Source organism: Neovison vison, chromosome 4 (genome assembly GCF_020171115.1).
Source record: "Neovison vison isolate M4711 chromosome 4, ASM_NN_V1, whole genome shotgun sequence".
Classification (NCBI taxonomy): domain Eukaryota; kingdom Metazoa; phylum Chordata; class Mammalia; order Carnivora; family Mustelidae; genus Neogale; species Neogale vison.
In genome coordinates this window covers 44,098,301-44,111,012 of record NC_058094.1, presented here as the reverse complement: position 1 = coordinate 44,111,012, position 12,712 = coordinate 44,098,301, and the positions used below count along the sequence as shown (strand labels likewise).

The 12,712-nt window shown below is 43.0% G+C and overlaps 1 protein-coding gene across 1 annotated transcript in view; it reads right to left on the bottom strand.

Moving 5' to 3' along the window:
• Positions 1 to 12,116, bottom strand: part of RUNX1T1 (RUNX1 partner transcriptional co-repressor 1) — a 128,288-nt gene extending 116,172 nt beyond the window's left edge. Inside the window, 2 exon segments of the mRNA XM_044245332.1 lie at positions 11,896 to 11,920; positions 11,922 to 12,116. Of these exon segments, the coding sequence (XP_044101267.1) occupies positions 11,896 to 11,920; positions 11,922 to 12,017 (121 nt within the window). The 5' untranslated portion in view covers positions 12,018 to 12,116.
• Positions 12,117 to 12,712: the final 596 nt, after the last annotated feature.

Sequence of the window (12,712 nt, the reverse complement as noted above, 5' to 3'; positions counted from 1 at the left end):
TATTGAGTTCTAGAACAGAGAAGCCTGGGAGTCAGAGAACCTAGGTTGGGACCTTGCCCCAGCACTCACGCAGAGTGACCTCCAGCAAGTGAAGAAACCTCTCGGAGTGATTTACAGAATGAGTTCGCTCCCAGGTGAGGTTTAATTAAGACAATATGTGAACCTCACTCGGAAAAGGCCTCCACCGTGCCTCCTCCCCAGGCATATCTGTCTGAAGCTGCTCCCCCACCCGCATTAAGAAACTGAAAGTGGCTCTTCTGAAATGATCTCTTCAAATGGAAATGGGAGCAGGAAGGAGAAAGTGACACTTTTCATTCACTTCCACAGAGTTCCAGAATCCTGGGCCGCGATGGATTCTGTCATACTATCCAGTACCTTCCCTGGTTCTATGGCTAGTTCATCAAGCAGCAGAGAGGCTGGGATCCCATAGTGACAGGAAAGAGGAGACTGAGGTGTGGGGTGGTAGTAATCGGGTGCAGAGGTTACTGGGGGGGAAGCATTCAGCCTGCAAATCTCCCCAGAAAACAGACCTAGGCAACCAAAGGATGGAAAACAGCCCCTGGCAACTAAAGGATAACCTGGGGGCATCTGAAAGAGAAGCAGGAAGCAACTAACATGCCTTTTAGCCCTGTCGGGCCCCTAATCAAAGGGACAACTCTAGTTCATAAATATGTCTATACACACAATATTTTCCTTACAATTTCAGGGTGCTCATCCTTTACAAAAAGCACATTTGTGAACTTCAGGGTAAAGAAGTGAAATAAAACAGGTATCAGTAAAATAAAACGTGCCCATATGAACATGCAACTGATTTGACCTCTTCACAGTTTGCCTGGAGCTGATGGTGCACCTGGGGTTCCTTTTGTTTTGTTTTTGTGTTTTGATGACTGAAACTTACAAGCCAGACTATAGCAGCAATAAATTGTACATTCTATGATAAGAGAACACAATGAAAGGGGCATCAAAAAGGACCAGACCGTCCATTAAGTATCTGTTGGATGAAGGCAACGGAGCAGGAGCATCCAGACACAAGAGAACATCCTACAGGGGGTTTCTAGAGGAGGGGTGGGCGGTTCCAGAGTGGTCAAGTCCAAGTCTAAGAATAAGCAAGATCTTATGAATGGTTATACTCCATACATATCACCTCGTGGAATTCTAAGGACAGCCTTATGAGGTCATGCCAGGATTATCCAGAGGAGAATTATTTCCAGCTGAACAGGGGGAGTAGAAGCAGGTTCAACAAGTAGTACAGTACTTGAGAGGAGAGTTAGGCCCCTTCCCCTTCTACACTTCACACTGCCTTTGGCTGGGAAGACAGAAGCATCACTTTGCCCTGCCCCTCCCCCCCGCAAAGGGCAGAGTCCCAGAACCAGTCAGTTCCAGCCTGATGCTACAGTCTCTAACTTTACAGTGAGTGAAACAGGTACAAGATTTGCACAAACGCTCAGGGGACCAAGGGGTCATACAAGTCTCCTTCCAACCACCAAGGCCCAGCCCCCACTTTCTTCCCCAAAGTAACTACTATCATCAGATGCTTGCACCTATCTTCACAAGTAGAAGTGTATGCATATTTTTCTAGACAAATGTAGCATACTGTACACATTGTTCTGCTCCCTGCTTCTCCCATTTCACCATATATCTCAGGAATAATTTCACATCAACACATATAAATCGCTCTCATTCTTTTAAACACTGTAGATGGATTTTTAGGCTGAGGTCCTTTTTTGACTGCCTATGATTAATTCTTATCAAGCACAACTGACAACAGAGGAAAATAGTCTTAAAACATTCCATTCTGACAGATTTTATAACAAAACCACAAACTCCAGATTTGGTTAAAGTTCAAAAAATAAGAATAGAAAAAAAAGGGGGGGGGCTGGGGGTCACCTGAGTGGCTTAGTCAGATAGGCCTCTGACTCTGATTCAGATTTCAGCTCAGGTCATGATCTCAGGGTCCTGAGATCAAGCAAGCATTGGGCTTCCTGTTGGTCCAGGGAGTCTGTTTTCTCCCTCTCTCTAAATAAGTAATTAAATCGTGGAGCGCCTGGGTGGCTCAGTGGTTTAAAGCCTCTGCCTTCGGCTCAGGTCATGATTCCCAGTGTCCTGGGATAGAGCCCTGCATCGGGCTGTCTGCTCCACAGAGAGCCTGCTTCCTCCTCTCTCTCTCTCTCTCTGCCTGCCTCTCTGCCTACTTGTGATCTCTGTCTGTCAAATAAGTAAATAAAATCTTTAAAACAAAATAAAAAAATAAAAAATAATAAATAAATAATTAAATCGTTAAAGAAAAAGAAAAAAACAAAAAGATTCTCACCCTCTCCTTCTGTCCCGCCCAATCAATCGATCAATCAATCAAGTGAAAAAGAACCACCAGTGTTTTTCCAAATTAAATGAAACTGGACAAAACAAGGTAAAATACTCTGAAATAATACTATTTAAATGAAGCAGACCTAAAAGTCCCCAAACTGGTACATTTTTGTTGTTGTTTCTGACTCTGGGACATCCTGGTTTATAAGCACACATCAGCTCTTTCATTAACTCCTCCTGACTCCTGGCTCTCTGTTCTCTGCCTCCTCCCTCTACATAACGTTAGGATTGAATGAAATTTCATAAATTATCCTGTAAATAAAACTTCAGTGTCTAAAAAATGTAAAATAGGTAGGCTGCTCCGGTAGAAAGTTAAGGGTCAGACCCAGCCCACCTGACCACTTCTTATTCCCCCCACCCGGGCCCAGAGGTACCTACAAAAAAGGAAGGAATCTCAGAACAGGTCAAAATTCTATGCAAGAAGCAAAAGCACATAAGGGAGCCACGTCCCAGAGAGAGCAATAAAAATCCTCAATGCAACAGCTACTCTTTAAAGAACACCTACCACTTGACAGCCCTATCACCATATTCCAAAAGTAGCTATAGACCACAGGAATCCCTGGTGCAGGGATGTACGAACAGGCCCTGAGACCTCTTTCTGGAGTCACATGAGACTCTGAGTCTATGTGGAGTAAGGAAGCTGCTCCTGAAACATCCAAAATGATTCTAAATTCTGGCAAGCTAGGGGTGCCTGGGTGGCTCAGTGGGTTAAGCATCTTGATTTCTGCTTGGGTCCTCATCTCAGGGTAGTGGGATAGAGCTTGACACCAGGCTCAGGGCTCAGTGGGGAGTCTGCTTGAGATTCTCTCTCTGCCCCTCCCCATGTGAGCTCACCTGTTTTCTCTCTCTCTCTCTCTCTCTCTCTCAAATACATAAACAAATCTTTTAAAAATAATTTAAAATATTCTGGCAAGCCAAGTGCATTGGACACACAATCCAAGTTGTTAACTCTACTTCCCTAAACTCACCCCCGTATCCAAGTTCTAATTATTACTCCTCTGCAATGCATCTTACATCTGCCTCTTCCTTGCCCTCCTGCAAACCCAATGCTGGTCATCCTGAAGCAGGAGCTAAAGTCTAAGCTGCAGCCACAAGCTTCCTGCTTGGCCTTGGGCTCCAGTCATTCCCCCCATTCCCACCCATCTGACTGAGCACAATCAAACCAGCTCTCAAGAAACAGGACTTCAAATGGGTCCATAGTTTCCCCTTGTCTAGCACACCTTTTTTTTGTTGTTTTTACTTTGGATTTATTGAGATCTATTTCACCATGGCATCTTTCGTCCAAAAGAAGCCTAGCTAGAAAATCTAATATATAAAAGCTATTTGTCATTAAAGCAGAACTATCCTGGTTTCCCAGTGCCAATGAAAAGGTGAGAGCCCAGGCCAGGCACACTTCATGCCCAGTCTCACCCTGAGGGGTCCTATAAGACACAGTTTTAAAAAACTTCTGGCTTCCTCAGAAGATAAAGCTTAAATCAAAATGCTTTGTATTCAAGACACTTAGGTACTTTCTGCTTATTTGCCAATAATCACTCATGGGTCCTCTTCGATACAGCCACATTCTTCAATTTACTCTCTCTCCAACCCCACTCACTCCGCCCCTATAGTCCTCCAAAAGCCCCTTCCACATCTGGCTTTCTGCATCCACATTCCTACTTTACAACTGCCCACAAGCCCAAACAATAACTTTACTTTGATAAATCCTGTCTTAAGACAAGCTGAAATTACCACTCACTCCCCACTCTAAAATCTCATTTACTATACCATTTGATCAGTTAAGCCATTAAGCCTCCCTAACTTATGTAGCAATTTTACTCATCCTGAGTGGGTTTATCATTCAGTGGGAATTAAGTACACACTGAATTACATGTATACCCATTAAACGTATACAGCATACGTGTATGCAAACCTGCCTAGTCTGCATCTCCGTCTTAACACGAGGCTCTACACATAGTAGGCATTCATTAAATATTTATCAATTTATTAACTTACTTCTGATGGACAGCCACAAGTAAATATTTTTTTCTTTCAGATATTCAAAAAAGGGTCATTACTAGGACTATACCAAAAGCATACACTTTTCTTAAAAATAGGAAAATTAGGTTTAATGGGTTGTTCCTTTTACTGTTCTTCATTTATATTTTTCCCTGATATTTTATACCCGCTCCCTCTGGCCAACACAAAGCTTGCCTTGGACAACTCAGTGGAGACTGATTACATTTACCTTCCATTTAAACCTGAACAGACCTACCTATCCTTATTTAAACAAAGGGATGGGAATTCATTGTCCACGTTTGTTTCCCATCAGAGGTCAAATGTGGATCTCATCTCTAAATAAATCTAGCTAGAGAGGAGAGTGAAAACGTGTGACAGGTAGGCAAAGGGGTTAGATGGGAGAGAATACTTGTGTGACATATGATAAAAGTTATAGAATCCTAATAGTCACTTAAAAAGAACACTTTCTCGGGAAAGAAGGATTACTAAGTCAGTCTGATAAACACCACAGTTCCAGTCCCAATATCATCTGCTGTTCTTCCCAGCTGTGTTTGCTCATCACTGTGTACATAACATATGCACAGATTCAGAAAATAAACTAGAAGTCTTTCATGACCTGTCTTACAGTTCACATCTTCCCAGATCTTGAGGTTAGGGGAAGGAGTACAGTAGAGCGAGTTTTAACCACAGAGGCCAACCCACTTTCTAAGACTTTGTCTTTACAGCACACCTTGGACCATGCTTATGACATCCACTGGGGGATGACTTTCCAACCATTGATACTCTCTTTGCCATGGGACATGCATTTGAAACGCTCTTGGCAATGCCGCTGCACTGGTTCCCTACCCCCAACTCCACACCAGCATCTGTAGGTACCATTCCCTGCTTTCCTAGTATCTCTCAGACCTCCTCCTTGAGTATCACCAGGGGTGCTCTCCAAAATGTCTAGTGGAAGGGACTTCCCAAGCACTCTTTAGAACAGCACCGTACAGCTAGTTTTCTCCCCAAGTGCTCAGCCCACCGCCTCTAGCTCATCACTGCTCTGGCATCGTTTCCTCTCATGTGATTAGTGCCCACCTAGCTCTTGAGCTTCTTCAGACAAACTGCCATTACATCTCATGGGAATCTCTCTGAATTCGCCGATGCAACATTCAATCCAGTCAATTTTGGTACCAACTAAGAGTTTACCGCCTACATACTTTGAAGACATTCTCCTTGGTGGCAACAAACAAACAGAAACTACTTCAGTCTGGCCTCTCACTGAACCTTGAATGCCAATGCACAAATCTTCTACAACCTATGAAGCAACAGTAGTTCCTGTGGCTTCCCTTTCTAATGACAGATGAAAATAGCATTACTTCCAAGTCCTGCCAATTGCAGATAGTCCTAGTAAACAGAAGAAGTTCCTACTGCCATCCTAGATGATGCCAAGGTGCTCTCTTGGTCAAATCAGAAGTATAAGAATGCCATAGCCTCTAAGTTCTAAGAAAGTCCAGATCTAGTCACTATTAACAATTTCACAAATTAAGATTAAACTTCCCATAATGCCTAAATTGTGTACAAACTAAAGTAGGAAATCAAAGTGTTACTGGTAATAACTGGGTTTTAAAACCAATAGCAGACTATGTCTTCAGACGATGCCATAGGACAATTTCAGTCTTTCTTACATAAGAACTGATTCCTCACCAAACGATAATGTGACCTTGCTCATTTAAATACTGAACTGTTCATTTAAATAACTGTTACTTACCAGGTTCTCTCCAAAAAATGGTTTTAAAGAGGCCACTTTCTAAATTTCCAAGTGACTTGGGTCCAAACCTTTAGACAACGGGCTACAGCAAATGCCCAGGAAGCACAACCAATCACCACCAAGCGTTAGCTTCCAGCCCCTCACTCCTGCCCCCATGCATCAAGTTCATCTTGTCCAGCAGCCATGAGGTGAAAGCATAAAAGCTATCTTCCTTGAGCAAAACCTGAAATCCTCAGTTCCTTCTCACTCTTGCCTTCTTCATTCACCTTTTAAAAGGCCCAGTAAGAACTAAAATTTCAGACAGTCACCAGGATGTTCACCAGGATGGCTGTGGAAAAAAAGGCCTCCCTGTTCCCAATGCCACTTCTTTACAGTGGAGAAGAGTAAGGAGATAATGATGTTCTATATGGTCCTACTTCCCAGCCATATGGAGATCAGGAGCGCCCCGCCCCCTCCACCCCCCCAAATTAAAAATGCAGGATTTTGTTTTTCATTCACCTAACCGTGGAAAATTCTTGAAAGCTTACTTCAGCATCACACATAGACTCAGACATGTGAAAGCTGAGAAGCCTAAGGGTCCCTGAAATCTGCCCTTCATTTCACTTCTGAAGAATTCACCTAAGGGGTGGCACTCATCCCAGGCCACACAGCAAAACAGGGACTAAACTGGAAAGGGAACCCCAGTTTACCCATTACTCAGAGAAGCGTGCACGTGCACGCGCGCACACACACACATACACACACACACACACACCCCATGTCCTTCTTTTTACATTACGTAATTACACCTGCAAGCTCCAAACGGTGTGGAATCCCTCTCCTCTTAAGAAATGACCAGGAAGTTGGCCTTGGCTGGACTGGGAGACGCAGATGACCAACTGAGATTAGGGGCACTAGGCAGAAGACAACTCGAGAGTGCCGAGTGAGATCAACAAAGGAACAGTCTGATACCTCATGGCTTCGGTGTAGTGTGGGAAGGTGGTGTTCAGAGGAGGGAACAGAATTTAGTAATGGAAAAGCCTGGATTAGGAGGTATTGAGGGATACAAACTGGCATACTCTTGGGCGTGTCCAAGGATGGCTGTCAGGCAAGGGCAGAAGAAAACAATGGATGTATGGCTGATGGCTGCTAAGGAGAATATTTAAACAAGGTAGGTATTCAGAAAACAAGCTTCTAATTATCAAACTCGGGAACAAAGTAGGTAATTAAATTGGGGACACAAGGCGATCTCCGCTTTCCATATTGAGGCAAAAGGCCAAGCCAGAAGATCAACTACAGCCAGTCTCTGAAATGAAGTTTTAAGCTGCTTTATAATTTGCTTAGAAATCAGTGATGCCAATCCATGTGAGGGTAGACCCCAGGCTCATAGTAGGTCTCCCATATCTGTCAGTTCCTCCTCTCTCTCCCAAGACCAACAACTAGGGGGCAGCCCTTGAAAGCCCAGAGCGCACTCGGAAGTGGTCTATGACCCAGCTGTTAAGATTAATGAATCTAGTCAATCACATTCCCTAAGGCACTTGGAGATGCTGAGATTGTGGGACAAATGGGAAATTTTTACATTTGTGTGCTCGTTCAACAAGATCTATATTCTCAAGGCCCTAGTCACCCAAAGGGTGATTTGCCTTAGAGAGCCTGACCAATATGAAATCTATAAAATGAATGCCTGCTTGATTCCCTCATGGGCTGCATTATAAGGTAACCTCAATTAGAACTATCGAAGCAGGGGAATTTTTAAAAGTTGATCTCTTGCAGTCCGTGAAAAAGGTTAGTGGCTCTCAGGAGCACTGACGGTCTGAACCTTCTTCACAGGAGGGTCTCGTGCCTTAAACCTCAACCGTGGGGCATTACTGCATCAATGGTTCTCATGTCAGAGCCTGGACATCACTTTCTAAAGCAGGCACATTTTGGAAAGAGTCACAAGAGGCTTCCCCCCAACTCCCACTGGTGCCTAATAAAGTTCTGAGGCTTCAATGCTGAATGTGGCTCCAGCACAAAACAACTCACTAGAAGATCACATCCCAAAATGATGGGCCTGTGTCTGTGAAATAAACTTTTCTTACACCGATCTGTGATTCAGCGCCATTTCTTGAAAGTGGCAAAGTACTTGGTGCTGTACCAGGGAATCCACCCACGTGGCTGCCCGGGTCTCTGAAAGATATGCCAGCACAATATGCTACAATTTGGCTTCAAACTGGAAATTACGTTGCTTAAAAGCATTATTCGTTGGCTGATTACAGACACAGATCACAGGTACACACACACAGTACTGTTCTTCAAACCACTACTTCTTTTCAGTTGGTGGTGCAGAAGAAACATCGCAATTGTTAATATCCATCCTCCTCCTGTGTCCCAATGTCTGTCTCCCCCTTAATCCACCCTGGCGATACTCTGAGTTTAGCTGTGAAGAGTGTGTCTGGCCATTCAAGTGTAAAGCCACAAAGCTACAAAGCCTCCAATTGATCCTAAGCAGTGATCACTCTCAACCTGGACAAATTACTATAGCCACAAGTCAACCCACTAGCAATTGTGGATAGAGTCAATATTGAACCTGATCCAAATTTCATCAGTCTTCCTTCTCCCTTAATTCTCTACACCCAGTTTTACATGGATAGCAATGCCATTCATTTTCTTATTAAAAGGATGAAGTATTATCTGTATTATGATTATTTAAGATGTGTTAGAGTTTTCTTCTTCCTTAATACTAGATGATTTACAAAGAACTTGTCTTTCCTAGAAAGGTCACTAGTAAAATGCATCCAATTTTTCTCTAATGTGGTGCTTTCCCTGTCCATAAAAGTTATTTGATTAGCAGTACTATAGAAGCTAAAGCTTTTGTATGCAGGCACTCAAGCATAATTTAATCATTTTATTTAAGCATGAAAAAAATTATTCTGAAAGCCCTGTTAGGTAAAATATCCCTGATTAGTTTAAACTTACATTTGCAGGTATATTAAAGGTAAAATAAATCACAGGATGCTTACTATGCAATAGAATAGTGTTAACTTTGTTATAATAGTCAGCAGTAAGTTAAAAACTGTAGTATTAGAGAATGCAAGGAATAGCTATCTCGTTTTAAATAACTATATTTAAACAGATTATTTAAAAATAAATTTTGCTTTGTGCAAACCCTTTTTATATTACCAGGATTGTCACCTATGGAAACCTCTTTCATAGTCAAACAAGATGAGGTCCTAATTGCATAATACCATTTATCTGCTGAGGATAAAAGTGCCAACAAATGAAAATGCACATTAAGCAAGAGATTGTCAGAATAGAAAATTGTCTTTTTTTTTAATTTTTTTATTTTTTTTGTTTTTTTGTTTTTAAATAACCCACTCACACTAACAAAAGACTGCAGTAGCTTCCAAATTATAGGCTGTTATTTTTAGTGGAAGTAGTTCAATATTCATATTGGAGCAGATGTAGCAGTTTAACAAAACAGCTCTTCAAATCCTGCACAAATTGAAAACAGGAAAACTGATTGCATTTTCTCTTATCACTTTCCTTTTCTGAATTGACACTTTTGGCCTTCTGAAAATTTACACATGGCTTTCATCTCAACAGCACCTGCTGATCAAATGCAAACCTAACATTTTCATGAAAATGGTATAAAGGACTAGTTTTGTTCTAAACACTGCAAAGGGCATCAGTTGCCTACTTGATGGCAACAATTGCTGTGTATAAAGCATATTCATCATAGGTTTATATTTTCATCAAACTTTTAAAAAAAATATGTTAAGTCCCTTCTGGTTTTCTTCCCATACTCACTTTTGTATGACTCAAATTTCTTTGACTCAATTCTCCCTAATACTTAGCTGTATTATGCAAAGACTATGTAAAATGTACAAAAGGGAAGATTACACTAAGAAGATAAGGACAATACTTACTATCTTCTCTGCCTCAGCTTGGAATATACACATGTTTATTTTGACATATTACTGTCTATGCATTTCTATGGGCATAAAATACATACATCCCATCTTCATTTTCCAACCACCAAAAGAAAACAAGAAACAAAAAAGTCAAAGTCAGGCTCTATTTTTGGAAGGGGCCTTACACATTCTTTTTATCAGAGACAGCTTCAGCAGGTGCTTTAATGTTTGAGTACCCCAAACTGGGAAAGAACAGGACTCACCCAAGCACAAGCTGGCAAACACCTAAATGATGTGACCAACCGCTCCCTATAGACACCACCGGAGGAGGTAAAGGGAAATCTTGAAAATGGGTGTTCTTATAAGTACCACGTGCAAGATTAATAGCTAGGATGCTTCTCAGATTTTTCAATAAAAGTGCTCCCCATATTTCTCCGTAACATCCAATTCTGGGTAAATTAAAGGTGTTCCTAAGATGTGCTACCTGTCAGTTTCTTAGCCAAAAGAGCTCTGCCCCTTCTGAAGGATTCCAGGCTGTCCGTTCCCATTCTGCCTGGGTGATAAGGTAACCTGAAGGCAGAAATGACATACAGTAATATATGTGCCACTCTGACCAGTTGGTCTGTGAATTTCAGTGTTTCATCACGCTCACTGAGGCAACAGCAAACCTGAAATGTCAATATGTTCAGTCAATGGAAGTGAAATAATGGGACTCTATTGTCTTACCCAATCGATCTGCCGCTGTCAACAAGGAAACATGCCCCCTCCCCAGGCTTTAAACAAATTTTAATTAGGCTTTTAGTTACTGGATCCTATTTACCTATGGAAACACCTACCTCGATGATGTGTACGAGGCAAACAATATTTTTTTCCACTTTTATCCATTTAAAAAACATTACAAAGTTGACACTATAATTCTTAGAAATACACTCACGAGTCAATACAACATTTTTTTTTTATTCTTCTTTTTTTAAAAACCCACTCCAAGGGAAAAAATTCCGTGTCTCAAGTCTAAAACACAATCTACCTGACGGCGTCAGAATGACTTTTTTTTTTCTCTAAACCATGTTGAAACCATACTGTCAAATCGATTAGCTGCATATTAAAAGTGGTCTACATTTGCTTTTCTCACTCATTCATGTACCACCGCTAAGCATCAGTTCAACACCCATTCAAAACAAGTCACACAAAACCCAACACCGATGATCAATTCCAAAAGCCACTACCCTTTCTGCTCAGTGTATCAATCCGAAACACAAGGGGGTCAATGAAACTCCTGTTAAAATAAGGGAGATGGTGCTGAGAAGGGCAGGGGGTGGGGGGTAGAGAGGAAAGAAGACGTTTCCGTCATTCAATTTCCCCTAAGTTCTATGGCCCTTCCCTGCACCAGGAGAGAGACAAGCTCACCTTAAAATAAAAATTAAAATAAACTAATCAAGTTGTTAAGCAGCTTCTTCTCTCCCCCTCTTCATCTAAAGGCTTCAGCGTTCAGTCAATAAATAATCTATTGTTCCCCCTTTATCGAGTCTCTTTAAACCTATTCAGACTGGCAAAACTAAACCCAATTAAAGATAAGGCCCTCCAGTAATCTCACCTCGGTGAGTCCTGTCTGGATAGCAGAGGTGATGGGAGATAGCGTCCAGGCCAGGACTGATGCCTCCTTCTCACCCCGCACAACAAAAGGCAGATTTCTCTTTCTCCCTCTGCTAATCTTTAAATGTAAATTCTCTCCGCCCGCTAAGAGGAGCGACAGATAACATGTTACATCTTCACTTCTCCTGGTCTTATCGACTTCTGAATCGTTTGGAAAGGGAGAGAGGGAAAGAGAAAAGCAGCTTCCCCGCTCCCCCCACTCCCCCCTCCCCACCCCTCCTTCCTCCCCGCTCGCCTCCCCTCCCCGTTCACGGAGATTACCTTCTGGCAAAGGAGCGCAGGAGAGGCGGCCGCAGCCGAGGCGGCACCCAGACCGCGGCTTTGTATTCATTAAACACACATCGGAGCTTATCAGAAGTAAAAGGCTTGTCAGGATGGCACATTGTGTGTGAGTGAGTGTGTGAGCGCAGGAGGGAGAGGAGAGAAGCCAACGTGCATCAGGGTGATTACAATATCAGCAGGGCCCAGATGGAGGCAGGAAAATAAACAGAGGGTGCGTGTGAGACGGAGCGCGAGAGGGAGGAAAAGTGGGAGAGAGAGAGGGAGAGAGGGAGAGGGAAGAGGCACAGGCTGGAGGGAAGAAACCGAAAGGGATGGTGGAGGTGGGGGCTCGGGCCCCAGGATGGGGGCAGCAAGTGGGCGCCAGGGACCCCAAAGGGGGTGGAGGGTGACAGCCGGGGGGGGGGGTGTGCTTATATCCCCCAAACTGCCCCTCCTCCAAGAAAAGGGAAGGAATCCGGACTAGCCAACTGCATTTCCCTGTTCCAGGGCCAGACTGAACATTTTGGAGGTCCTGTCAAGGTCAGAAGGGATCAAGAGCTCCCTTTTTGGCAGAGCATAACAATGAGACATTCACCATCTCACCTCCAGCCCAATTGCCACAATTTGCAAAACAAACCTATTTGAGCCCTCACAGCTGTTAAGCAGCCTTCCAGACCAACCACGAGTGGAAGTTCTTGTCCCTCTCTTCCTTGGCCCCAATACCCCGAAATTCCACCCCCTCCACACAACCCACACCAACAGACAGAAAATCTTTTGCCCTGGGCTTGAGAGTGTCCCAGCAGAAGACTTGTGCTGC